General features: G+C 33.8%; 1 protein-coding gene across 2 annotated transcripts in view; it reads left to right on the top strand.

The window, feature by feature from the left end:
* Bche (butyrylcholinesterase) overlaps positions 1-25,153 on the top strand; it is a 69,674-nt gene that overhangs the window by 34,083 nt on the left and 10,438 nt on the right. The window contains exon 3 of one of the 2 annotated variants that reach the window (XM_003469358.5): positions 23,984-24,150. In XM_003469358.5, coding sequence (XP_003469406.1) covers positions 23,984-24,150 — 167 coding nt within the window. Of the gene's footprint in view, positions 1-23,983; positions 24,161-25,153 lie in introns of both variants that reach the window. The other variant, XM_005003457.4, reaches the window with a different exon arrangement.

The following is a 25,153-nucleotide window of genomic DNA, read 5'->3' as shown; positions in this document are numbered from 1 at the left end:
ACATTTATTCATAAATATTGCTAGAGTATTTCAAATTAAATATATAAGAAATTACTGAGGAACATAAAATCTTTTCTAAATTTTCTTTATGTCATATGTAAATTTTATAAAATTTTAAGTATGTATTTGATGACAGAAGAAATCTTGAAATCTATTTCTAATGAGCATATATAAATTCACAAATATCATTGGTCATTTCTAGCATTCTTTCCTTAATAGCTAAAGTTGAAATACTTAACATAATTTTAATTTGGCAAGAATATACCAGGTAATTAGCTTTGCTTGAAGAAATTTATCTCAATGAAGTTCTAAGCATTAAAAATTCACTATGAGTTACCTACAAATAAAATAAAATTTCCTCTTTTGATCATTACTTTTAAATGAATATTTCATTGTACTAAAGCAAATAATTATTATTTTAAGTAATTATAATTGTTTAAATTGATTAAAATACTGTGCTCCAGTATTCAACTTCAACTATAGTTTTATGAAACTTTATTCCACAAGTAAGGTTTGGGGAAATTTGCTTTATTTGAAAAATGACCTTTATCATCAGAGATTACAAAAATAATGAATCTTGTATGGTATCAAATTTAGGTAAACATAATTTCAGTTTCATCTATTTCCATATTCAGGATTTTGTTCTAAACTTGCAAAAACTACTGAAAGTAGGTAATTTATAATTAATGTGTAGAACTTAGTTACTTTTATAGATGCTAAGTCAAAACTCTTGACACCCAAGCTTAAGGAGGCAAAGTTTCCTAACTCATGGTTTGTGGAATTTTCAGTCCATGCTTGGCTGGCTCTCAGGCAAGGTGGTGGCAGGGGCAGAGGGCAACCGTTGATGGCAGCAGAAGATATAAAAGACAGAGACAAGGAGAGCAACCCAGGGTCTTACTGTCCCTTATGCTGTATACAGGCTCCCCACCCTTAGGTGCGTGTAGCACTCACACTTCACACCCTTAAACCAAGACTGGACCATGAAGCAGTCACAAACCCTAGATTCAGTCACCACTGAAAAGCTTCCTGCATGGCTGCATGAGGCTTTGTTGAGACATCCAGACACAAACGATAACACCAGTGAAACATTTTATTATGTTCTGTAATCTTTTAACTCAAAATAAAAATTAGCATTGAAAATTATGAAGAGTTTAAATTTTATTCTTCGCTCCAACAATAAAATTTAAAAGAGCAATTAAAAAACAGCAATCACTTCTTAAGGAAAACACAATAAATCATAGTTTTAAATATAGGGTTTTTGATTCCATTTAACGTATCGTCCCAGAGACATGACGCCATTATTTGTAGTTGTTTGTCTAAAATTAAGAGTTTTAGTCATGCTATTTTTGCTTTCCCTAACTTAACAACTGAGTTTGGCATAACCAATCGATATTGTCACAAAAGACCCAAGTTGGTAATTAAAACATTCAATACATTTCATCCATTTCAACCATTATTACAGCCCATTAAAATGAACTATGTAATTATTATCATAGAAATGTAATTATATCATTATTTGGGCATCTGGTTCTAGTCCTCTTTCGTTTTATCCAACATTATGAACATAAATGAAAATTCTTAAAATTAAGTTTTTATATTAAAATTTACTCACACTTGTGTAATCTTTTATAATTCCATTAATTCAAGCAACGTTTATAGAAAAACAATGATACACCAGGCACTGAGCAAATGCTATGCAGTCAACACAGATACAGTGCTGAAACAGTCCAGGCTAATCACTAGCAAACTAATCGCTTATAGTTGGAAAAAAGCAGCCAATGAATAATTTACCCATATAATGAAGACTCTACCATGGTGGATACTTACCTGGGAAACAAATATTGGGGAATAGCACTCCAGTGCTGGAAATTTATAAAACCATTCTTAGGGAGAGTAAAAAGAATTCCTTTCAGAATGTGAAATGATTTATACGAAGATGTAGAGATGATACAAAGTATAAGAAAAAGTAATCAAGCAGGTGAAGTGAGTCATGAATCTACCTAGAGTGGGAGAAAGAAACCAGGTTAGGAATTTACAATCCTACTAGTTTGGGATCACATATCAAGGATACCGTGTGGAAAATGTTTTTTTAAATTAATGTCAAGGCAGAATTTTATCAAGTTTTAATTTTAGAAAGATCATTCTATCCAGAGAGGAAATGACCTAAAAGAAATCAAGAAAGGTGAAAGAGTACAATTTGGGAAGCGTGTTGCACTTTCAGTAGTGGGAAATGTTGGGGAAGAACAAGCAAAGCAGAGGCTGGCTGTGAAGCTCTGGTGAGTAGAACCTACCGGCTTTTGTGGTTACCCGGATGCATATGAAAACTGAGAAGAAAGGAAAATCAGTGGTGATACTCAGTTTTCTGACTCAGCAAAATTCAGTGCCTTGTACTGACATAAGCTCGGCATAGGTCTGAAAAATCAGAGTAGGAACCATAAAGTTAGGAGAAAACGAAGGTAATGGGTTGAATTTTTCAAAAAGAAAGATAAAACACTGGCAAAGCAAAGAATGAAAACATGACTTTTGTATCTGGTAACTTAGATCCTTGCTTGTATTCATGCTGATGTCTCATAGATCTTTGAGAATCACGTGAAGAGTAATATCCTTTCACCTGCCTACATACATATGAGTACAAAGACACATTTAATATGCAAACTATGTAATAAAACATCTGGCAATAGGAAATCATAAAAATTCTTCTGAAAACATGTTTGTGTTCTTTGTTAACCTGAGCTAAAAGCTACACTAATCAAATTTCCACATTTTCAAAACTGCCAAAGCTCTTCAATTTTGTTTTGGACAGTTTCAGAGTTCTAACAACACAATCTATTGCATTTTAACTTCTGAGCATTTCCTTACTGTTCGGCTCTAAATGATGTCTGGCTCAACCAGAATTTTCCATTTCACCTTCTACGTTCACAAGTGCTGGCTGTTTTTATTTCAGTGCTTGTGCACCACAGAGAGACAGTACATTCCTCTGGGTGCTCATTATTATTTTCCAACTGTTACTGCTCCATTCCCTCTCAGAATAAACTTTCTCAATATAGCTTTTAAATACAGTATAACTCACTCGCCTTTCTGGATGCTGTTGATTGCTTAAATTCTGCTAAATCATATTCCTTTACTGGAAAATGTTAGCATTATAGCCTATTTTTCTTCTGTCTACTATAAATCAAATGCATATTTTAAATTATTTCAGTATTTCTACTAATAATCTATTCAAAACTTCATCTTTTCCAAAGAGTATCAATGCCTTATCTTTTGTCACAGCTAAATGATCTTTCAGTCATGTTTTGAGTTTTAAACTTCCTTGTTTAAAATGAGGAAAAAACAAGCAAAATTCAGACCTAACTAGTTCATGGAATCAGCCCGCCTCTCAAGATGCCAATAAAGGAGGAGATTAGGGTGTGGGAAACCCTTAGACAATCAGGACAATGGTCAGTCATTGAGCTCTGTTAAATCACACTAGGGATGCACGCCCAGAGCAGCTTTAAGTCCTGTGGGGATGGCCTGGATCTGATGTCAAAATAAGATACAAGACAGTGGCCAGTTGGGTGTGGTGGTGCATGGCTGTAGTACCGGAACTCAGGAGGCTGAGGCAGGAGAACCATCATGAGTTTGAGTTCCGCCTGAGCTCAGTGCCTCTGCCCTCTTATTCTTGCAGTGGCCCACTCTGCATGCAGTGCCTATCTTCTCTTCTTCAGAGCATGTTTTAGCCTTTCTTTTTCACTTTTTCATCTTTTCCATTAAATAAACGTTCAACTTTTAGGTTGTCTTGTTTCTTTCATGGTGACACTGGCCAAAGAAGCACAGGGTCCACTGTCCAAAACACCAACATAGTAGTCAGTGTTCTTAGTACTGTCCCTTCCATCCTTCTCTGCCCAGGCTGAATTGCTTAGTCTCCATTCGCTAATGACTATGTAAGCACTGATTTATTATAATTCATTTTCTTTTCTTTTAACATCATTTTATCTCTACTGAATGTTGCAGTAATATTTCTACTCTTAAAATGTGAACTCCCATTGTTCTGTACCCATTTCCTCATTTTTCTTTCTCTTTGACAGAAAGTCACTAAATGAAATAATTTTATCCATTGTCTGCTTTTGTCCTCCCATAACCTCAAAGGTGTAAAGAAGTAAAGCAAAAAAAAAAACTGCTATGGAGTTTCAAAAAGAGAAAGAAGTAATTGAGCCTGGTGTGGTGGCACACACCTGTAATCCCAGCATTTGGGAGGATGAGGCAGGAGGATCGCTGAGAGTTTGAAGCCTTAACTACATAGTGAGTGCAGAGCTCAACTGAACTCCACAGGGAGACCCTGTATAAAAAAAAAGGATAGAGAGACAGAGAGAGGGAGACAGAGACAGAGAGACAAAGAGACAAAGAGACAGAGACAGAGAGAGACAGAAAAACACAGACAGAGATAGAGAGAAGTAAAAATAGAAAAAAAAGTAACCAAAGTCTCAGACAAGGAATGTAAAATCCAGAAAGGCTAATATTTAACCCAAAGGAAACATTTTGGAGTGTGAATCTGAGCAGAGACTAAGTCTCGGTGCCAAGAGATGTGCAGAAAATCCAAAGAAAGACAAGGACATCACATACACAAAAAAAATAAGGACCGGAAGTCATCAGAACGTTAAAGATACTTAGCAAAGAAATTTAAGAGAAAAATACATATAATATTTTAGCTATAAATTCAGCTTAATTTTCACCATGAATATAAAAATGAACAATGAATAATTCTATCAGAGTATTTAAGGAGAAACCTTAGGATCTTCTTTGTCTCTCAGTGATAACCACCATAGTGTCGTCCAGGTGACTCTGGTTTGCTCTCCAAACCTTACCCCTTAAAGTCCTAAAGATGATCAGCTAAGCTTCTAAGGCCAGCACTGATGCCTGCTTTGTTTTGTAAATGACTTCTGATGTGTTAGTAATCTTTATCAGAGCCCGCGTGTGCACCTAGCTTAGTACATAACACTCTCCTCTTGTCTCGGTCTAAGAATCCTGTGTTTCTGCTGGCCAAGGCAGGCTTCTGTTCCTTCTGTCCACTGAATTCTTAATAAACTGTGTTCTACATTTAAAAAAAAAAATCATAGCAACTACTGTCCTATTGACCAACAGTTACATCCACATTAGATAATGATATGATCATTTTTCGATGCTGTAGTGAAGCTGTCAGCAGAGCTTGATTCCCTGCATATTCTACCCTATGCAGTTTTAGCTGAGTCAGATAAAGCAAGGAATCTGAATTCTCTCTCACCTTTGAAGACCTGCTGTTTAGGTATTCTTTGCTATTTCTTCTCTTCCTCTCATCTCTACGTATTGCAGTGTTTAAGCTCATTTTCTGGATGTCTTCTCTTTTCTATGCACATGTATTCCATAGCAAATAAAATTCAATTTTGCTGCTTTAACAGCTATACAAATTCTGACGGCTTTCAAACATACAGCTCAGATTTCTCCTTGAAACACGGGGCCATATGTACAAAGCTATTCAAATATTTAACAATTATTTTGAACTTTATGTATCTATAGTTTACTATTAATATTCTCTTTACAGGCTTCCCATCTCATATAAAAACAATTCCATTCTTTTATTTGTTTATGCAAAAAAACCTCAGGAAAAACATTGCTGCCTTCATTTTTAATATTTTCTCCTACAGTCAGTTTATCAATAAATTCTGTCAATTTGACCTTTAAAAATAACTAACCGATGATTATTTTTAAGAAAATTCAGATTTCTTATAAATGCTTATGTTCATTACATACCTTGTGGAATAGCCTGGATATTAAACAACATTCACAGAGTATTATTATTACACTTGTTTGATGCTTCAATGTTACCGGTTTGGTTAAGTAGCACAATTTTCTCCCTCTTTTTTTGAAAATGCATATTAATTAACAATACATTATGAGTGTTTTTCAGAATGAGCTGCAAACTCCTTGCAGCTCTCCGCATGTTTGTAGGTTTACTCTGTCCTTTTTGTAGGCTTCTTTCTGTTGATATAATGCATATGATTTAACTGGTAAGCTAGTTTGTCATCACTCTTTTTCTTTGAGATATCAGCTGCAGAAGGACAAATTTTTTAATTTGTTTTCTCTACAAAACAAAAAAATTTGTTTTCTCTGTATGTTCAGAACCTATGATACTTTTGAACACAAAATATAGTAAAAGAAATAGATGTTAAATAAATAGATTTTTCTCCTTTTCTCCACCTCTGAATTTATCCAGGACTTCATTCTTAAATATCTTTATTTATCCTTTCTTACATAATTTCTTAAATTGCTTCATCTGTTGGTGTTACAATCACATATACACTTATGAAATCTATTCATGTCTCTATGGATGCCTCTTTCATTTAACTGTTGTCAAAAACCAAATGTTTGCTATTCTTAATTCCTTCTTCATCCTATATTGGCACATTCTATCAACTCAGCCTTCAAAATACCTATCAAAGCCATTTAGGGTTCACTGTCTTTGGAACTACAAGCCTATTCTAAACCGTCAAGTTTTCTTTTCTAGTTTACATAGTGGCCGTTTTTGCTCTGGCTCACCTTTGCCTTTTTGTGATTTATTCTCCTTTGTGGTTGGAGTGATAGTTCCCACATGCAAAATAGATCTTAGTATTGACTGTATATATGACTCTCCAGTGATACCTCATTTCATGTACAATAAAATTCATATTTCTTATTATCCAAAAGGACCAATATGAAATAATATTTGTCAATTTCTGCTGAGATTTTTTTCCCTTTTTACTGTATTACTGCCAACTTGCCCTCTTGAGACTACTTACTAAAAATTCATGAGGTAAACTGGGTCTGATGAAGTTTGCTTGTAATTCCAGTTATTTTTAAGGCTGCAGCAAAAGGTGTGGAAGTTCAAGGCCAAATGAGACCTTTTCTTCAAATAAAAAGCCCTTACAAAGTAGCTCAGTCTTCACTAGGTTCAGTATCACTGCCCATCCCAGAAGATGGTAAGCAGACTCTGAGAAGTTGAGCAATTTCATGAACTTCAATAGCTTTTAAGTAGCAGAAACTTTTTTAAAATCTTGTGACTCTAAACCATGTGCCATACAGCATCCCTGCCTACAATAACAAGGACAGATTCCGGACATAAACCGGAGAAGAAAAAAGCCTGGTTGCTTGGAGGATGGATTGCTGAGGGTTAGCATATGCAGAATTGGAGGGAAATGTGCCTGAATAAAAATGTATATGTAACAGGCAGAATTTTTTGACCAGGACAAAGTAAAATATTCTAAATGAAAGATTGTGATAAGAGTTATTTGAGATACCACATACAAGAATCATTGAAAACCAAGATAAAATAATTTTTTCAAAATAGTAGGTAGATACAGAAAGGAAATTTGGAGGAAGTCTGCACCTTGGGTATCCACAATCTGAAGGGTGTTTAATTATGTTTTATTTACTACTGAAATTAGTTATTGAGGTCTTAGTTGTTTCTGGAATAATGAGTCTCACTGAAGGTGATTCTATACTATGCATATCCTTTTTGAAATCTTCCAATGAATGTACACAATTTAAAAGTCCCACAACAACCTTGTGTTCAATCTCCAGTGCTGCAAAATAACAATTAATTGTAAAATAAATTTCTGCAACTAAGTCAGGTACAGTTAGCTACATAAATTTATCTCCTTATCATAACCCCTCTCTTGTGTCCCCTTTTCTCTTCCCATCAAGAATCCCTAGGTAGGGAAAGTGAATTTAAAATATTTTATCTGAACAAAGAACAGCTCATGAATTACACAACAATTAGAATGAGAAGAAGTTCGAGAGCTCTACAAGATACGCCAGCGAAAGGCTCTGTATGATGGAAATGAGGGGGCTACTGTGATTGGACCTGTGCACTAAGTTACATCCCATTTTATTTATTTTTTGATTTTGAGACAGTTTCATTAAGTCACTAAATTGCCTGGAGTAGCCTTGAATTTCTGATTCTAGTTCTGTAGCCTCCCGGAGTGGGGGATGCCAGGTGTGCACCTCCAGGTCCAGCTCCCAGTCCAGCTCAGTCAGCTTTCCTGAATCAGCACCGAAACACAGCACAGTTGACTGGTTACAGCCAGACATCTGCCTTACATGGACATGATACAATGAAGGAGTTTCCTCACCTGGCACAGGCTGGTTAGTTGGTTGCCTGTGGTTGAAGTTTAGCTGTTGTGTGTTATAAAAATGTATCTCTTATGGAGGGCACCAGTTTGTTTGCATACTGAATTAGGTGGTTTTACTGTCTAGGAACTCTAGTATAGAGATAGCTACAGACAAATAACCCTCTGCTCATTTAGTGCCACAGCATATAAGGAGCAGTGTAAGGAGCAGTGTAAGAAGCAGAGCAAAAGAGAAAATTAATGTAAGAGAAAATAGTGGCAATCATGAAGGAGAGACTACTTAAAAATAAATATTTTAATTAAAATCTACCTCATTATCAGCACTCATCATTCTATAAAACATAAATAATGCATGACTGGTAAAAGCATATCTAAATGAATACCTCTACCAATATAATTGAGATGTTACTTTTAAATGATAAATACTTTAGCAGGTATAATAAATGCATTTTAATAACTCAATACAAAAAGTGGAAGTAAAATTCCTGTTGGATATGGCCAACTAAACTATTAAGCATGAATTTTTTGGTCTTGTTTTTCACTAGAGAAAAAACCTTTTCTTCACCCCCAACCCAGTGTGGAGGGGTTCAAAATTGAACTCAGGGCGGTGATGAAGACCTACATTCCCAGCCCTTCTCATTTTTTATTTTGAGACATGATTTTTCTAAACTGTGCAGTTTAGACTTGGGCGTGAGATCCTCCTGCTGCCTCCTTCTAGAGTGCTGAGATAATAGGCATGCATCAGCTCACCCAGGTTAAATGCCTTGCTTTTTAACTGATTTTTCAGTGTATAAAGGTGTGTCAGAAGAGCTTAGCACAAGAGCAAGACAGCAGATTTTGAAACCATATTTAAAATATAGTTGTTTCACCTTTATTTTTCCCTCTCTGTGTTTCTTTGCCAATGAAGCCCGTGTTACCGGTTCATCATGAAAACTGTCCAGTGGGTAACATATCCCACTGTGGATGTGCATAGTTGAAGATGTGTGTACGAAAATATTTTCAAGCAACTGTAGCCGTGCTATGGTGGTGAAAGGGATGTTTTTACTGTCCTCAAAATTGTTCACACTTATCTGTCCTTCATCTTGTTCCTCTTTGTTATATTTTTGATTCATTATTATTTCTAACAGTGTTCTAAACAAAACAGTTTTGACAAAAACTTGCATATGTTTTTTGTGGCCACTCAATAAAATCTTTAACATCTTTTTTTCTTGTAAATAATACCACTGATGATGATTTTAAGAAAATTTCCCAAATAGACCCAAAGCAATTTATAATACAACTTATAATTTATCTTATATCTGTGTCTTGACTTTTAAATTGTTTATTAAGTATGAAATCTAAAATAATCTTTCTGAACTCTTTATTAGAAAAATGCAATGGTGTAAGGTAAATATATTTTTGCTAGAATATGCCTCTTTTTCTTTATAAATTTTCCAACTTTCATGTCCTAAATAAACTTCACATCATCCCTCAGATTGCATATATTTTAAGTTTTTTAAAAAACATTTTATATTTCATGGTTTTTGATATGTTTATTCACAAGTGATAACATTACTAGGTATTAATATAAAATATTAAGGAATATAGAAATATTTTAGAACTCTAAACCTAAAACAGGATAAATTTAACATGATATATTCTTCTGATTCTTTACCATTTCTTAATATGAATATTTTTTGGATAAAATTCATAAGATTATCTACAAGGTACACTGCCTTTATCTTATTTTAATTTACTTGTATTTATTTATTTATTTATTGGTACCCAAAATCAAACTCAGGACCTTTCACTTGCCAGGCAGGTGCTGTGTCCCTAAGCTATATCCACAGCCTAATACAATACCTTTAAATTTTTAAGTTAATAAATAATACTTTTCAGTGTAAATTAGTTATCTTTGCAGTTTTTTATTGTGGTCCATCTGCTTTGGATGTGGAGAGGAAAACCCTGTGACAGACTTAGCTGCAATTAGCAAGTCATTCAAAATCACATCCGTCACTGTCAGTAAAGGAGAGACTGAGAGGCATTGCCTGAGCTGAATTTAGCATCTAGGAGAACTGCAACATCCAGTCTGTTCATCCTTATCTCATTTGTATTTCTAAGGAAAGCCGGAAAGCTGCAGCCAAGGTGAGGGTGGAAGTTTTGGTTTCAAACCTTCTAGCTCATAAATCCAGTCCATCACTCAGCAGTCAATTCCAAATTATTACATGCTTTCTAAATAAATTTGTTTATCTTGCTTGTCTTTTACTCATGGACAGAATATCTATTGATTTGTTTATTGATTGTCTGTTTTCACTCACTCAATTGATAGATCTCTGAGATCAGACACCTTAACTGTCCTGTTCACTTTGAATATATAGTACCTGGAGATAAATTCTTGGTATACCACAAGCAATTAAATTCAATTAATGAGTAACTGAAAATAGTAAGTTCAGTATTTTGTTAAGGATTTTTTAAAAAATGCAAGTGAATACTGACCTCCAAGCTATACATCACAGGGGAAGAGTAAGCTTGTTTTCTTACAATAGAATCTAAGAACAGCAGAAGTTTCTGTAGGGAAATGGGAGTGAATTAATGTGATTTTAAATACAGCTAAATTTTCTTAATGGAAAGGATTTCTGTTATGGTTTGTGTCTAGGTGGCCTCCCAAGCTTCCTGAAGTCATGGAGGTGGCCGAATCTAGCTTTTGTGATTGGTTCATGTCTAGCGCTGGGATTGGTGGTGTGAGTCCTGTCCAGCCTCAGGCATGTGTAACCTGTTTTGCCCTTCAGCCCTTGTCATTTGTGGCTGCCATGAGTGGCTGCCCTTCAGCCGTGCCACCCTGCCTTGGAGCCAGCTGAGTATAGACTGAAAGCTCCAAAAACTGCAAGCTAAATAAACATTTCCGTGCTTCACTTTGGAAGTCAGGTATATTGTCTCAACAAGGAGAGAAAAGTAACCAAGACAACTTCATATGCAATTTTTGAGGGTACAAATCAGAGATCCATTGGCTAAACCTTAAAGGGAGGTAGCTTTTGGCTTGGTGTATGAAAACATGGATTTCTATTTGAGAAAAAGTTTAATCGTAACACATATTTGAATTCTAATAGGGCCTTAATGTAAATTTTTTACAACAATATTTAGTAGTGAATACAGTTCTGAAAGATTGGAATCCGTTTGTCCATTATGAGACATACATCCCATTATGGAAAGTGAGCAAACATAAGTGAGAATAGCATTATGGTGATAACATATAAAAAACAGAAAACTGAGTGGGAGATTATTACATAGCACTGCTTCAAGAAAACCCTACATTATAAAAAAGTAGAGTATTTATTCTTCAATTAAAAGGTAAAATTATTAAACAATAGGAAAAGCTAAGAAGATACATCCAGAAAGTATTAACTAAAACAGTTTAATAATAGAAAATATTTTAGTTTAATAATACTTCTGATTACATGCTAATAAAGTAAGATGCTTCCATGAGAAAGAATTTAATGCTGAAATTATACATAGTAAAACTTTATATAATGGAAAATAAAGACATGATAACTTTAATTGAATAGTTTCAATCACAGGATGGAAAGATTCTTGAAACAGAATTTGTGTCATAGTGTTATTACTCCAGCACACAGAGATTTATATATTTTTGGATTAAATATTTTCAACAGTTAGTAATAATTTAAATTCTCTATTTGAACAAAAGAATATAATTTCATATACATCATAATATTAATGATTAGAAATTTAATTTTCTTAGTGATTTGGAAAATTCACTAAGCATGATTTGGTTGCTATTTTTTATCCAGATGTGTTGGTTTCTGTTCTTTACATAGATGTATTGCAATAAAACTAATTTAAAATGTTTGTTGAGTTGAAAGTTTCTTCTAAAGAATTGTAGCACTGTTAGCTGTCCAGTTTGCCATTGTTCATGGAAAACTTGGATCTCAGCTTCATCATCCATAAAATCTGTATAGAGTGTTATCTCCTCCAAAGAATTGCTTTAAAGATTACCTCAGTTATTACAGAAACCAAGTATCAAATAGACATAAAATCCCTCCTCCCCCTCCAAAACCAAAAACCTTGCTGGAATAGCATTTCATTTATTCATGGTTTGATCTCTGAAACAGATGTCAAATAAGTTAAAAATGTCTTAGTTAACTTACCCATCAGTAGTTTAGGAGGAAAAAAGAACTCTCATTTAGAAAAGCAATATTATGTATAATTCCAATCACTTTAACATTTCACTCAGAGATAGTCTACTTGTTTACATTCTTAAATCCTCTGGTAGCAAATCATTACGAAGTGATTTTTATGGAACATTGACTGTTCTGGGCTACAGAGTAAAGAAAATACTTATCTGTTCTCATAGACCTTTGCAGTCTAATGAAGGTGATTAATCAAATATGAGGTTCTCCTGTGAAGTAATATAAAAACAATTTTAAGAAAAATTGATGCTGAATGCACTAATTGAAGAAAAAATAATTAAGGCTTACTATAATTTTCTAAAGCATTTGACTTCCCAAGTCTTTTCTAATATAAAACTATTCTCTTCAAATTTAGCTATTTTAAGATAGATGTATGCTGTCCAGGGCTGTTTCCAGGACTTTTCCTTGGCATTTCTCTGGCTCATTCCTGAAACAGTGGGCTGTCTGCCAAGCCTTTATGGCACAGCTTAGAGCAAACAGACACAAATAAGAGCAAACACGATAGGACTTGGAAGGCTCCAAAGAGAAACCAATTTGTTTCAAGTTTGGAAGAATTTTCTTATTCATATTTAATGTGGCATCTGTCCCCCTTATTAAAGTAAGTGCTCTATGGCGTTATGTGAAGTACATTTGAACTTCTTGCAGATCATTGGGTTGTAACTCCTCTGAGATTCTTGATTGCATCCAAAGGGCAGCAATGCCTTGCTATTACTAGAAAACAAAAGCAGACAACAAAAATTATGCATCTTTGCATTGAGAAATTGGGGAAGACTTTGGATGCACTTGCCAAACTAACTAAAATGGAAGGAAAAAAGAAGACAGGGAAAGTGGAGTGGGTATAAGGAAGGAAGGAAGGAAGGAGAGAGAAAAGGAGAGAAGGAAGGGAAATGAAGCAGAGAAGAAAAGTTGCTGCTTCTCTGTAAATTGTGTTAGTATTTGGCCCAGTTAATTATTTTCTGCAGAGCCGGAGAAGACTAAAACTTGCCTGATAGTACTATGTTTCCAGTATTCCTTAAAAATATAGAACGTATGCTTTAAAAATTGATAACTGATTCCCAGTTATAAGTTTACAAGGGTAAAACTGGGACGATTTTTTACTCCGATCAAAAAGAATAATGTTTGCTTTGCTTAATACATTGTTTACACTTGTTTTTGTAAATGTAACTGAGGTAAACAACGAGGATGGCAAACCTCTTTGGAGGGTTCCCCTGCGAAGACTAACAGATTATAATGAGATAAGGTACCTTCCATCAGGGTCCATTCAAGATGTCTCCTGCTTTCTCATAACTTATAAGATAGTCATTTTCATAGCACATATCTAGCACTATTATATCACAATTTGCTTTGCTACTGCTAATTTTGATCCCACATTCTGCTTGTCTTTAGTTACAGCTGCTATTAATTCCTGTCAGAAGCTGATATGCAGCCAAATTCCTAGTTATTTGCCCATATTATTTGCCCAAAATGTATTCTATTCCTTTTTACTGAAGCTTAGTACAACTAAATTGCTTTCTCACTAAGTCTAGCACAGTCATGTGTTCTTCCGTTTGACAGAATTTGGTGTATCCAATTTCAGTCCCTTCTTTCTCTTCCCTTCATATTTCTCTCCTATAAAACACTATGCTTGTATTTCTGTGTGAAGTTGAACATTTATCTCAATCCATTAATTACGAATGAGAAGACAGTAAAATTTTAATGATCATCTTGACTATGAACCATATACACACAATACATTTAAATTAAAAAGTCCAAATTAGTGAATATTTGAGTAATTTTAAATCACTATAGGTTACTAATAGACTCTTGTCCTTCTAGGTACCTCAGTTTCTGCCTAGAAGGAAAAAGAATCTTAATGATTAACAAAGAAGTCAGCCTAAGAAACTAATAAATATATTGAATTGTTTATTCATAATTATATCTCTAATAACAAAAGAGGTGAGGAAAGAAATAAATTGAACTAATTTTAGATACTTGTACTAAACACGTTTTGAACTGCAAATAAACCAGCTATAAGAATTGTACATGCAAAATTCCATTGTTATACAATCCATATTTTTTAGTACTTTATTCTTTTGCCCTTATTATATCTAGAAGGAAAAACACATGATCATTAAAAATATTCCTAATAAGTTATCATGAGTCGTGATGGCAGATATAAGTGAGCCTTTAACAACTGAGTTAGTTCTAATTTGTGAGTTAGCGTTACAGAATCATATATGTGTATTGACTCGTTATCTGATTAGAACACTGAAGTCAAAGGCATTACTGGTTCAGGGCTCTTGAAGAATCAGTGTGATTTTTTGATCACTTAATCTTAGAACAATAGTATTTAATGACTCTACTTTCCCAACTTAAAGCATGCCAATAAAGGTGCTTTTCTTCCAACAGTGAATATTTTTATTTAGTAATTATACCTAATTAACACAGAATGCTATTCAGTTCGCATTTCAATGAGCATTTTAATAAGTATATACTTTCTGCCAAGGCTTCTGACAGGCACTGCACATGTCAAAATAAATAAGATCTGGTTTTTATGAAGCTTTAAATACAATTTTTATTTTAAAATTTTGCACTGTTGTGATGTATTATTTAAATATGACATTATGTAATTATTTACATTTGTTCAGTTGTTTTTGATGTCATTATTCAGGTTGCAGATCTCTCTCTCTCTCTCTCTCTCTCTCTCTCTCTCTCTGTGTGTGTGTGTGTGTGTGTATGTCTCTCTCTCATATATACACAAAGGTATATGCCTGTGATTTGTGCTCTATATATTCAGCTAAATTCAGTATGGACCCTCCTAAACTCATGTTGAAGTCATAATCCCAATCCAAAGACACTAAGAGAAGAATCTTTGGCAGTAACACGGTGATAAGGGCTGTCACAAATGGGATTGATGTCATATTACTAGAGACTTAGAAAAGTTCCACATAGGAGAACAAAGCACAAAATGGCTGTCTGTGAACAAGGCAGGAGGGCCTCACCAAACACAGAAGCTGCCAGCTCTTTGACCTGGGGCTTCACATCCTACAGAGCTATGAGAAATAAGGTCTGTTATTTTTAACCCATGCAGTGTGTGCTTCTGTCCTATAGCAACCCAAACAGGCTAAGGGAGTGTGTGTATGCAAAGAAAAATATTTCAATTATTCAGATTATTTTTAAAGCTTCACTTTGGAAGCTTGTGGAAAAGCATGAAGTTCAATGTATCAAATTACATAAAACTAATCAGTCAACCTAGGATATTTTTAGTAAATTAAAATGGAGGAAGTATGACTGAGTTATGGATAATGAAATCATAAATTAATACTAAGTTGCTTTCGTAAAATTCAGCAGTACAATTATCATTTTAGCTGAGTATGTAATTGGAATAAGGGTTCAATTGATTTCTTTTTAAAAACCTTGCTCCGATTTTAGAATATTTAATTGAATTAAATTAATAATTGAACTTGGTCAAATTTATAAATATGCTAGTCACTGAAAATTCTCCTAGAAAAAATAAGAAACTACTCTGAAATTTATTTGATACCCAGATTTCACCTAGGAGTTTCCTGTATGCAACATGAAATTGATAACAGAGTAAAAAGAATTTAATCTTGTTCTGTTTATTCCAGCATCAATATTTTATCTGTGTGTCCATACTTTCCTGAAATAGGTCATAGTACGACTTCATACTCATGCTTAGATAGGGAGAGTGGTTTTTATAAACTGGGTGAATAAGTGGATTACAATCTCAACACTTAGGAGGCTGAGACAGGAGGATCACACGTTTTAGGGAAAACGAGAAGGGGAAATGAAGAGAAAGAAAAGGAAAGAAATAAATAAAACGAGAGAAAATGAAACAAAGAAAGAGGGAAAGAAGGAAGGAAGGAAGGAGAGAAAAAGAAAGAAAAAAAGGAAGGAAGGAAGGAAAGAGAAAGAAAGAAAGAAAGAAAGAAAGAAAGAAAGAAAGAAAGAAAGAAAGAAAGAAAGAAAGAAAAAAGGAAGGAAGGAGGGGAGTGATAGTGAGAGAAGGAAAATAGAAAAAGAGGGAAATTGTGAACATTTCTATTTGTTGGCACCATTATTATTCATGATAATAATTGATGTCTCATTACTTTCCTTATGCTCAGTTTTTCTCAATTTGCTCTTGATTTTTCCTAGTGTACTAAATCTCCATATCTTGCTTTTTAAATAGACTATTTTTGGAAAAGATATTATACTGTCATGAGTTATTTTTACTTAAGTATTAAATTGTCCTGGTTAAAAGATTATTAAGCATGTGAGGCCCATTGTATAATTCTCCCAGAGTATATGGTTGCCCAGCAAAAAGTAATATGCAACAGATTCTCACAGGTCTTATGAAAATACGAACTTCCCTAAAAATAGAGAACTTATCATCTATGAAATATAATTTTCTGTGTGGTGGTAGTTTTCACATGTGAACATTTACTACTTTTTGTTAAATTACAAAGAGTTAACTTTCATATTTACATCTTGGTCCTATTTCTTGCCTGCGTGTTATGAATTCGGCACACTTTCAGGCACATTGGAAATGAAACAAATAGCAGCTTGCGTGGACTTGTCCTCCAGTGAGAACAGATGCAGACAGGGAACCTCAAGACAAGAAAACAACATAAGGAGAAAAAGAGCAAGAGTTTCAAGTAGGTTGCTAGGAAAGGCATCTTTGTTTTTGTTTAAAAAAAAAACAAAACAAAATAAAGCAGTTCAGAACAGAACAATGCAAGTAACAGAGGACTTCAAAACAAGAGAACAGGAAATCAGCAGTGATTATCATAATGTCTCTTGTTTTCTTTGAAACAGCTGTCCATACCTTCACACATATTGAAATCAAATAATAGAAGTTTGACTAAGAATAAAAGCATTACTGGAATTCAGAACAAAATGATAGAAAATCATCAGTGGCTACCATAATGTCTCGTTTTCTTCAAAATAGCTGGTCATACCATCACATGTAGTGAAATCAATTCTTGTAAACTCTTTAGGAAAAGTTTTAGGCATGTATAAGCCTATATATGTACATCTATCCTTTCTGTATTAGAGGGAAAAGCAAAACAAAACAAAATACAAGAAACGAAAGAGGCAAATAAATAGCAATAACACATAGCCCAAAACAGTAACAATATAAGCTTTCAAAACAAGGTGGTGGGAACATAGCAAAGGTTGTTATTTTACATAGGTATCTATATCTGGTGATCTGAGGAAAGCTCTTTGAAGAGATGATAAGACAAAACAAGCAGTGGAGACACAATGGAAAGAGTTAGTTACAGTGTACACTATAAACTAATACAATATATATTATAAAATATATGTGTTCAAATGTGTAACCTGAGAACAACCCATTAAAGAGCTTACGAACCCTTCTGCAGTGCAGAGAATGTTCATCAGTAAAATAAACACTAGCTTTTAAATTCCCACGCACATAAATTCATCTCCATTATAATCTAAAATGTTACATATAAATTAATGTACAAGTGGGCATAACACAAACTTTTTCAGTTTATTATTGTAATTATGCATACTATAGGACACAATGTGATAACTCAATACAGGCAAAAGATATGTAATAACCAAATTAGGGAAATTAACATTTCCATATCTTTTAATATTATTTAAAAACATATTAATAATGTATATTTAACAGATACAGTGTATTTCAATACATGTATGTAATATGTGTTAAGTAAACAGTCAGAAACCAAAGGTGGACTAGAAGACTGGCAGCAGGTCCAGAGTAAACCCTAGAAAAAAGAAAATGGCTCAGATTTCCTGTTTGTGGAGTTTAGAATTTCAAAGATGGGCACCTTGAACATCCCCAACATCCCCACCAATTCCTTCCCTACCTGCTCTTAGGACTTTCAATCTCTATGGGGCATCCTTAGGAGAAACAATTTCATGGTGACATACGATGATCTGCCTGCCCCAATTAAATCTCGTGTACATGCATTTATATTGTGGTTTTGCCTTTGCTCTAATGGATTTTGGCTGCCATGCTTGTTTCCCCTACGACCATGTAGTTCAAAAGCTCTCCTTCCTAATATGGGATGGAAATTCACCATTGTTTGGAAAGAAACCCTATTATGTAGCATCCTCAGCCATTCCTCTAAATTCCAGGCAAAACACAAGAGAAACTCACCCTCAGCACGCTCATTTATCATCTCTGGCTGCAGGCCCTCCCTTTTTACAGGTATTCTTCTGGTCCTGGGAGGTGCCAGCTCTGGCTCCATCCACCTACAAATCTCAAGGGAACATGATGTCCTTATTTATGAAAGACAGCCTTGCTTACAGTATGCCAAGGGTGTGTCTCCATAAACATGCTTTCTTTTGGGAAGCTACTACTTTCTGGCTCGAAGTTTAATTCTGTGGAACTCCTCACGGATTTCTCAGGATCCAGAAGTTGACTCAGGCAACACAGATCATCACCTAGCCAAGGATGATCTCTAATTTGTAATAACACATGTACTGATAAAATTAGAGAAATTTTCATTAAAACTTTTGTTTGGAATTCTGAGGAATCCTCTTAGTTATTTGCAAAATAAAAATGTGGATATATATATATATATATATATATATATATAATAAGCTAAAATTATCCATCGTTCTATAATACATGAGAACTTATTACTCCTATGATATTGTGATATTGTAATATTATGTTATGGTACTGGTTATCCAGCTTTTCTCCATTTTCATTTCCTAGACCTCTTCCCATACCCTATATGCACTATTCTACATTCGCATTAAATTTTTTAGCATCCATATAATGTAATATATACTTTTGTATTTCTCTGTATGGTTTATTTCACATAACATAACATCCCCAGTGCTGAAATTGGTTAGGATATCATTCTTTTCATAGCTGAATAATATTTGTCTAAACACACCACATTTTTTATCCATTTTTATGTTTATGGGCATCCAGGGTAAGGCATGTCTTAACTATCATGAACCATATAGTAACAAACAACATATCTATAGTGCAAATATCACTTTAATAGTCAGATATACTTTGCTTTGAATATTCACTCAAGGAATAACCCCAGTATTTCACAGCCTACTAATTCTCCATAAAGGTACACACACACACACAAACACACACAAAATACATGGAAAAAGGACTGCCTCTTCAATAAATGGCACTGGGAAAACTAAGTATTTGTATGCAAAATATTTAAATGTTTTTCCTTTTCTCCAGCTTATATAAAAAATTGAAATAGATATAGATTAAAGATTTATATATAAGATTTCAAACTACAAACTACTTAATCAAAACAGGGGAAACACTCCAAGGTAACAAAAAAGTAACATTGTGGTTAAAAACTTAAAAGCACAGGAAATAATTGAAACTAGGTAAATGGGATTATATCAAACTAAGATCCTTCTTTCTACATGTAGAGGAAACAACACAAGTGAAGAGGCAATTTACAGAATGGGAAAATCTATTAAACTGCTCATCTGACAAAGTATTGAAACCTAGAATACACAAGACACTGAAAAACTTCAATAGCATAATAATTCAAGTTAAAATGGAAAATATATGACTAGATGCCTTTCAAAAGAAATCTAAATGCCCTACAGATTTATTAGAAATTCTCAAGATCATTATCCATTAGGGAAATGCAAATCAAAACCACAATGATATCATTTTACTTCTGTTAGAATAGCTACTGTCAAAGCGACAAAGAATAGCACATCATGGTGAAAATATGGAGAAAAGGGAGCTTGTACACCATTGGAGAGAAAGGTAGTTAGTACAGGCATTATGGAAAATGATGTAGAGCTTCCTTGAAAATTAAAAGTAGAAATGCACAGTAATCTTGAAATCTCATTACTAAATATATAAGAGAAATAAAATCTATACACTGAAGTGAAATCTGAATTTCCAAGTTTATTGCAGCACTATTGTGAACAGTTAAGAATTAGAAACAACCTAATTGTCCATGAACAGATAAATGGATTAAGATAATGCAACAAAAATACATTAACAATGAAATTCTGTCTTTTGGGACAAAATGGAGAGAATTGGAAAGTATTATGTTAAAAGAAATCAGTCAAGATCTTAAAGTTTCATGTAATCTCATTCATATATTGATTTTGAAATTACCGATTCAATTCTTTTACAGGTTATCCATTTTTAATACAGAATTCTGTCATGTGTTTAATAACACATGAATCCATCTATTTTTGTGTATTCAAGCTATTGTTCAATATAAACTCATTTTTGTCAGCACTTTTCTGACAGAAATGTATTTCCACTGAGTTTTCAATTTTGTACAATTGCTAACTACTGTTTCATAAAAAATTTAAAGCAATTTGAAATTTATGAAACTTAATTAGAAATAAATAAGTTATAAATTATGCTTCTAAATTCTTAGGAAAAATACTAATTCTTATGCTAGGACTGTATAGACAGATTAGGAATATATAAACTGAAGAAAAATCATGCATGAAGTTAAATACATATGTCTTTATGTAAGGACATCCTAAGTAAATTCATGTCTTTTTCCTTAATCACCAAATGAGTTGTTAAATATGTGTTCAAACATCAGTGACAGATAGGTAATTTTCTGGAACTGCAATATTAGGAAGGTATTTTATGCCATTTTTGGTTAAATAGACTTTGTGTTACAAGTTTTTAAACCATACAAGAGGCCAATTGTAATAAATGATCTTTAACCGTTCTAATATATTGCAAAGTAAAGAACCTTGTGTAATAATAAAATATGATTTTGAGTACATAGTATATAACATATTTATGTTTTTCTTGAAAACATACAGTCATTATGATGCTTTATTGTGTTACAAGAGCAATGCTTTTGAGAAATAGAAAAGTCAAGATGTTTAAATTTATCTTCTAATTTTGAGATCAGTCAGAACTGTGTGTCCTGGAAACATGCTGCATTTTACAGCTTTTTAATTCATCTGGACAGGAAGAGGATTGTATGTCTTGTTAAGTTTTAAATTTTTAGGATATTTAAATTATACTGTAAAGCATTCCATCACTTTAATAGCTACTTCAGTCATTTTTTGGAAACTATGTCTGCATTCAGAGCAAGGGATTTTTCTTATCTTTGAATTACAAGGTGGAATGTCATGAGTTATTACATAGGACGGAGTCTGCTAAATGAGCACTGGCAGTGCCATCAGCACTTTGCTCTTAAACTCAAGTACGAGTCAGCCCTGCTTAAGACATCATTTGCAGAAGCCAGAAATGAATGCACAGTTAAAATGGTGCCATAAGTTAATTAGAGTGGAATTAAAAGAAAAGTGGGTAATTTGGGGACATAAGAATTGCTGTACCGAATCAGACCAGTAGTTCTCCTGGTTTAATATCCAGCCTCCAGCAGCTGTACTTGTTACTTTCCACAGTTTTAAAAGAAAGGAAAAAGCCTACATAATTCTCCTGACAAGTGTGCCATCTGTGATCGGGAAACATTTTCTTCTTGACCTCTGTCCAATAACACCCTAAAGCAGGAACTTTCAGGCCTACCCTGATGTTATTTTAGCTTGAATATCCCTGGTTATTAATAATCCCTGTTAAATCATCCATTTCCTACATAAAATCAACTAGCTCATCAGGAAGCTCTTTATCCCTAAAGTTCTCAAATTCTGAATTCATGGTTGAATATGCCTGTTTATAGGAGAAAATATAAATTTATGGTGCTTATTCAGTGTAAGTTCTTGATGGTAAAACTGCCTACACGTATCGATGCTAGATAAATTACTGCTTTTGTTTCCAAAGTCATCTGTGTTGAGAGGCTTTTTCCAGCAACTCATCTCTTCCAAAGTATCTCTCAAAGTTCCATTATTAATGATACATTTCTATTAGTAAGCTACAGGTGCTAGATAAATGATGAATTTTGCATGCTAAACTTTTAGAAAACATCAACTGGAATTTCTAAGGTAGAATGAAACTAAGAAAAGGAATGGATTACTTATTTTTATTTGTCTATCATAGAACTACCTGAAAGCACACTATCATTTTTTTTATTTATTACAAATATTACTTAAGCTTAATATTTATAAAGTGTTGCACACACCCACGCATATCCCTCATGAATAGTAAGTTCATCTAAGTTAAACTTTCAAACCATTTTTCTGTTTCAACAGATTTTAATACAATCACATTCATCCTAAGCTTTTCACTTTAGTAATACTTCTTTCTGGCTTAAAATCTAAAATACTAGGTTTTTCATAATTTAATCAAAGAAACAAAAGTGAATTATTTTCAATTGTTTGTTTGCTTGCTTCTTTCTTGTTTCTGGAGCTGAGTCTCAGTATGTACTTTGCATGGCCTTGAACTCACCTCCCTGTCTGTTTGGTCTTTGGAACTCCACACAGTCCTGCCCCGGCCTTTCCAGAACCAGGATTACAGGCGTGATTCACTGTGTTTCATCTTCCTTCTTTATTCTGTGTTAACTCCACCCCCTTTACCAAGCCTGCTTCCTTTGCCTTTCTGTAACAGTTCCTTATTTTTCCTCTCCTAACATCCACTACATTCCTATTCCTCCATGTCATTTCATTTCAAAGCATGCAGTGATTGCTGCTTCTCTTGAAAATGTGTGTCCTCTTGTTTAGACCAGGTTTACAACACCTTGCATTTTGGTTCTTTGTTTCCATAGATGTTCTTGCTTATAAATTAACTGAGAAAAATAGCATCTTCCATATATAGCCTACATTAGTATCAAGCTAATCTAAGATATATGAACATAGTAATAACATAAAGCTATATTAATGAGTAATCTATAAATTTGCCAATGATTAACTACTTAGAATTCCATTTGTGTGAATTTACTAATATTAATTGAGAGCTCACAGGCACAATGATCATAAAAATGTGAATATCTAAAAATAAAATCAATATTTTTTGCTGGATATCACAATTATGGATATGGGAAATATCAGTGAAATGAGTATATAAAATTTTTGAACAGATTTGGACATACGAGACTGTGAAATACATTTGAAGCAGAAATAATAACTGAAATAAATAAATTAATTACTGAAATAAATGAAGTGAAATAGAAGTGTAATTTCACAGAATATTCCCTGATTCTTACCGGGTGGTTAATGAAGAAAATACTTTAAAATAAGTTCATAATGGAGGGTTACATTATCTCATTTAATTTAATTTGAATCAAGGTGAAATTATTATGGAATTTTTAACTAGTGATACCTAAGAAAATGTAAAATGGTCTAATCAGGGTGATATGGCAGTAATGAGTTCATCACATGAAGAAATGAACAGTCAGTCCCAGTCTGAGGTAATGTTGTTAAGAAGGAATGGGATGAGATTGGTGTTGGCCACTATGATTTGATAGAGTAAACAGTTATCATTAAAATGTTTGTCTATCAAAAGGAAGAGTTAGCAACAAATTAACATTACCCTTTTCAGTAAGCTTTGTTGTGAGTCATGAAATATTTTGACTGAATTTAATCATTTTTGTCTCATGATATGTTACACAAAAATGCAAGCAATAATTTTTGTCTTTAGATTTTAATTTCTTTGTTTTACTGACTTCTTCAAAGTATTAAAATTGTCAACCTAGTTCATTAGTCTCACATCATACAAATAAATCCAATTTTTTGAAATGCTTAAAATTTTTGCCAATAATTTTAGAGAACAACATTCTTTGTATATAACAATGATTTCAAATCCACCAGTAATCTCTCTATTTAATCATTTAGGCACCCAAATGGTACCCAGAGCAATAGCTCCGGATGGCCGGTCTTCAAAAGCATTGAACAAAAATATCTTACCTTGAACACAGAATCACCAAGAATTTACACTAAACTACGGGCTCAACAGTGCCGATTCTGGACACTATTTTTTCCCAAAGTCTTGGAGATGGCAGGTGTGTGCGTGTGAGTATGTGTGTTTTAACATTTTAATCAATAATTTATGGACTATATAAAAGGAATGATAGACTTCCAAGATATTATTCAATTGATGTTGTTAATGTACATATCTGTGATATTACAATTACTATTTTCTAAAGAGTACATTAATTTATATTTCACCTTACTTTTATTATACATGTTTGCAATACTAATACGATGTGTTCCTTCATTGTTTAGTAATAATGTTTACATGCATTTATGGAATTCACAGCATTTTAAAATTCCTTTTGACTTCTTTTCCTCCTCTTCTTTTTTCCTTTCTTCATTTTTTGATCCCTTCCCCATTTGAGGAAGAACCATCTCCTTAATTTCTATTACCTCTATTACATTATTTTCACAACTTTCTTCCTTCGAGTTTAGATACATTGTTAGTACTCACCATAGAATTTGTAAATTTAGCAAGTGTATCTAAAATGTGAATATTTCCTCCTGGAGGAACAAGAAATCTATGTGGGACCCAACTTACTTTTCAGCCAATCTTCATGGAGATAAATAATAGATAAATGAATAAACACATAAAATAACACTGTTGTGGATTAAACACTGGTGGTCAATTTAACACCAGCTAGATTACATCAGCCTGGTGCTGAGCGTAGATGTCCCACCTGAGGAAAGTTGCCAGCATAAATAGACCGGTGGAGAAGGAGAAGTTATTGTGTTGAGGCATTGAGGTATTGTGGGCTCTCCTACAAGTTGTTGTTTGAGCCCTTTGGTTCTCCTGGAGAAGCTCTGGTCCTCACATTGAGCATTGCTTCCTGGCTCCAGAGGGGAAGACATATGATTCTTGGTCTCCAGGATGAACTCCTCATGCTGGCTTCCTGCCATAAACTTGGCTGTGCTTATCATTGGAGGAGCTTGGGGCCTCCGTGTTGCTGAGGATGGCTATGGTGCTTTCAGGACAGCCCTGGTCTTTGTTTTGAGTGTGACTTCTCAGCTCCAGCCTAGAAATCTCATCCC

Source organism: Cavia porcellus, unplaced genomic scaffold, assembly GCF_034190915.1.
Source record: "Cavia porcellus strain 051 isolate PalLab524CR breed Dunkin Hartley unplaced genomic scaffold, mCavPor4.1 scaffold_5, whole genome shotgun sequence".
Taxonomy (NCBI): domain Eukaryota; kingdom Metazoa; phylum Chordata; class Mammalia; order Rodentia; family Caviidae; genus Cavia; species Cavia porcellus.
The sequence above is the reverse complement of the archived record's forward strand: the minus strand, read 5'-3'. Positions and strand labels throughout refer to the sequence as shown.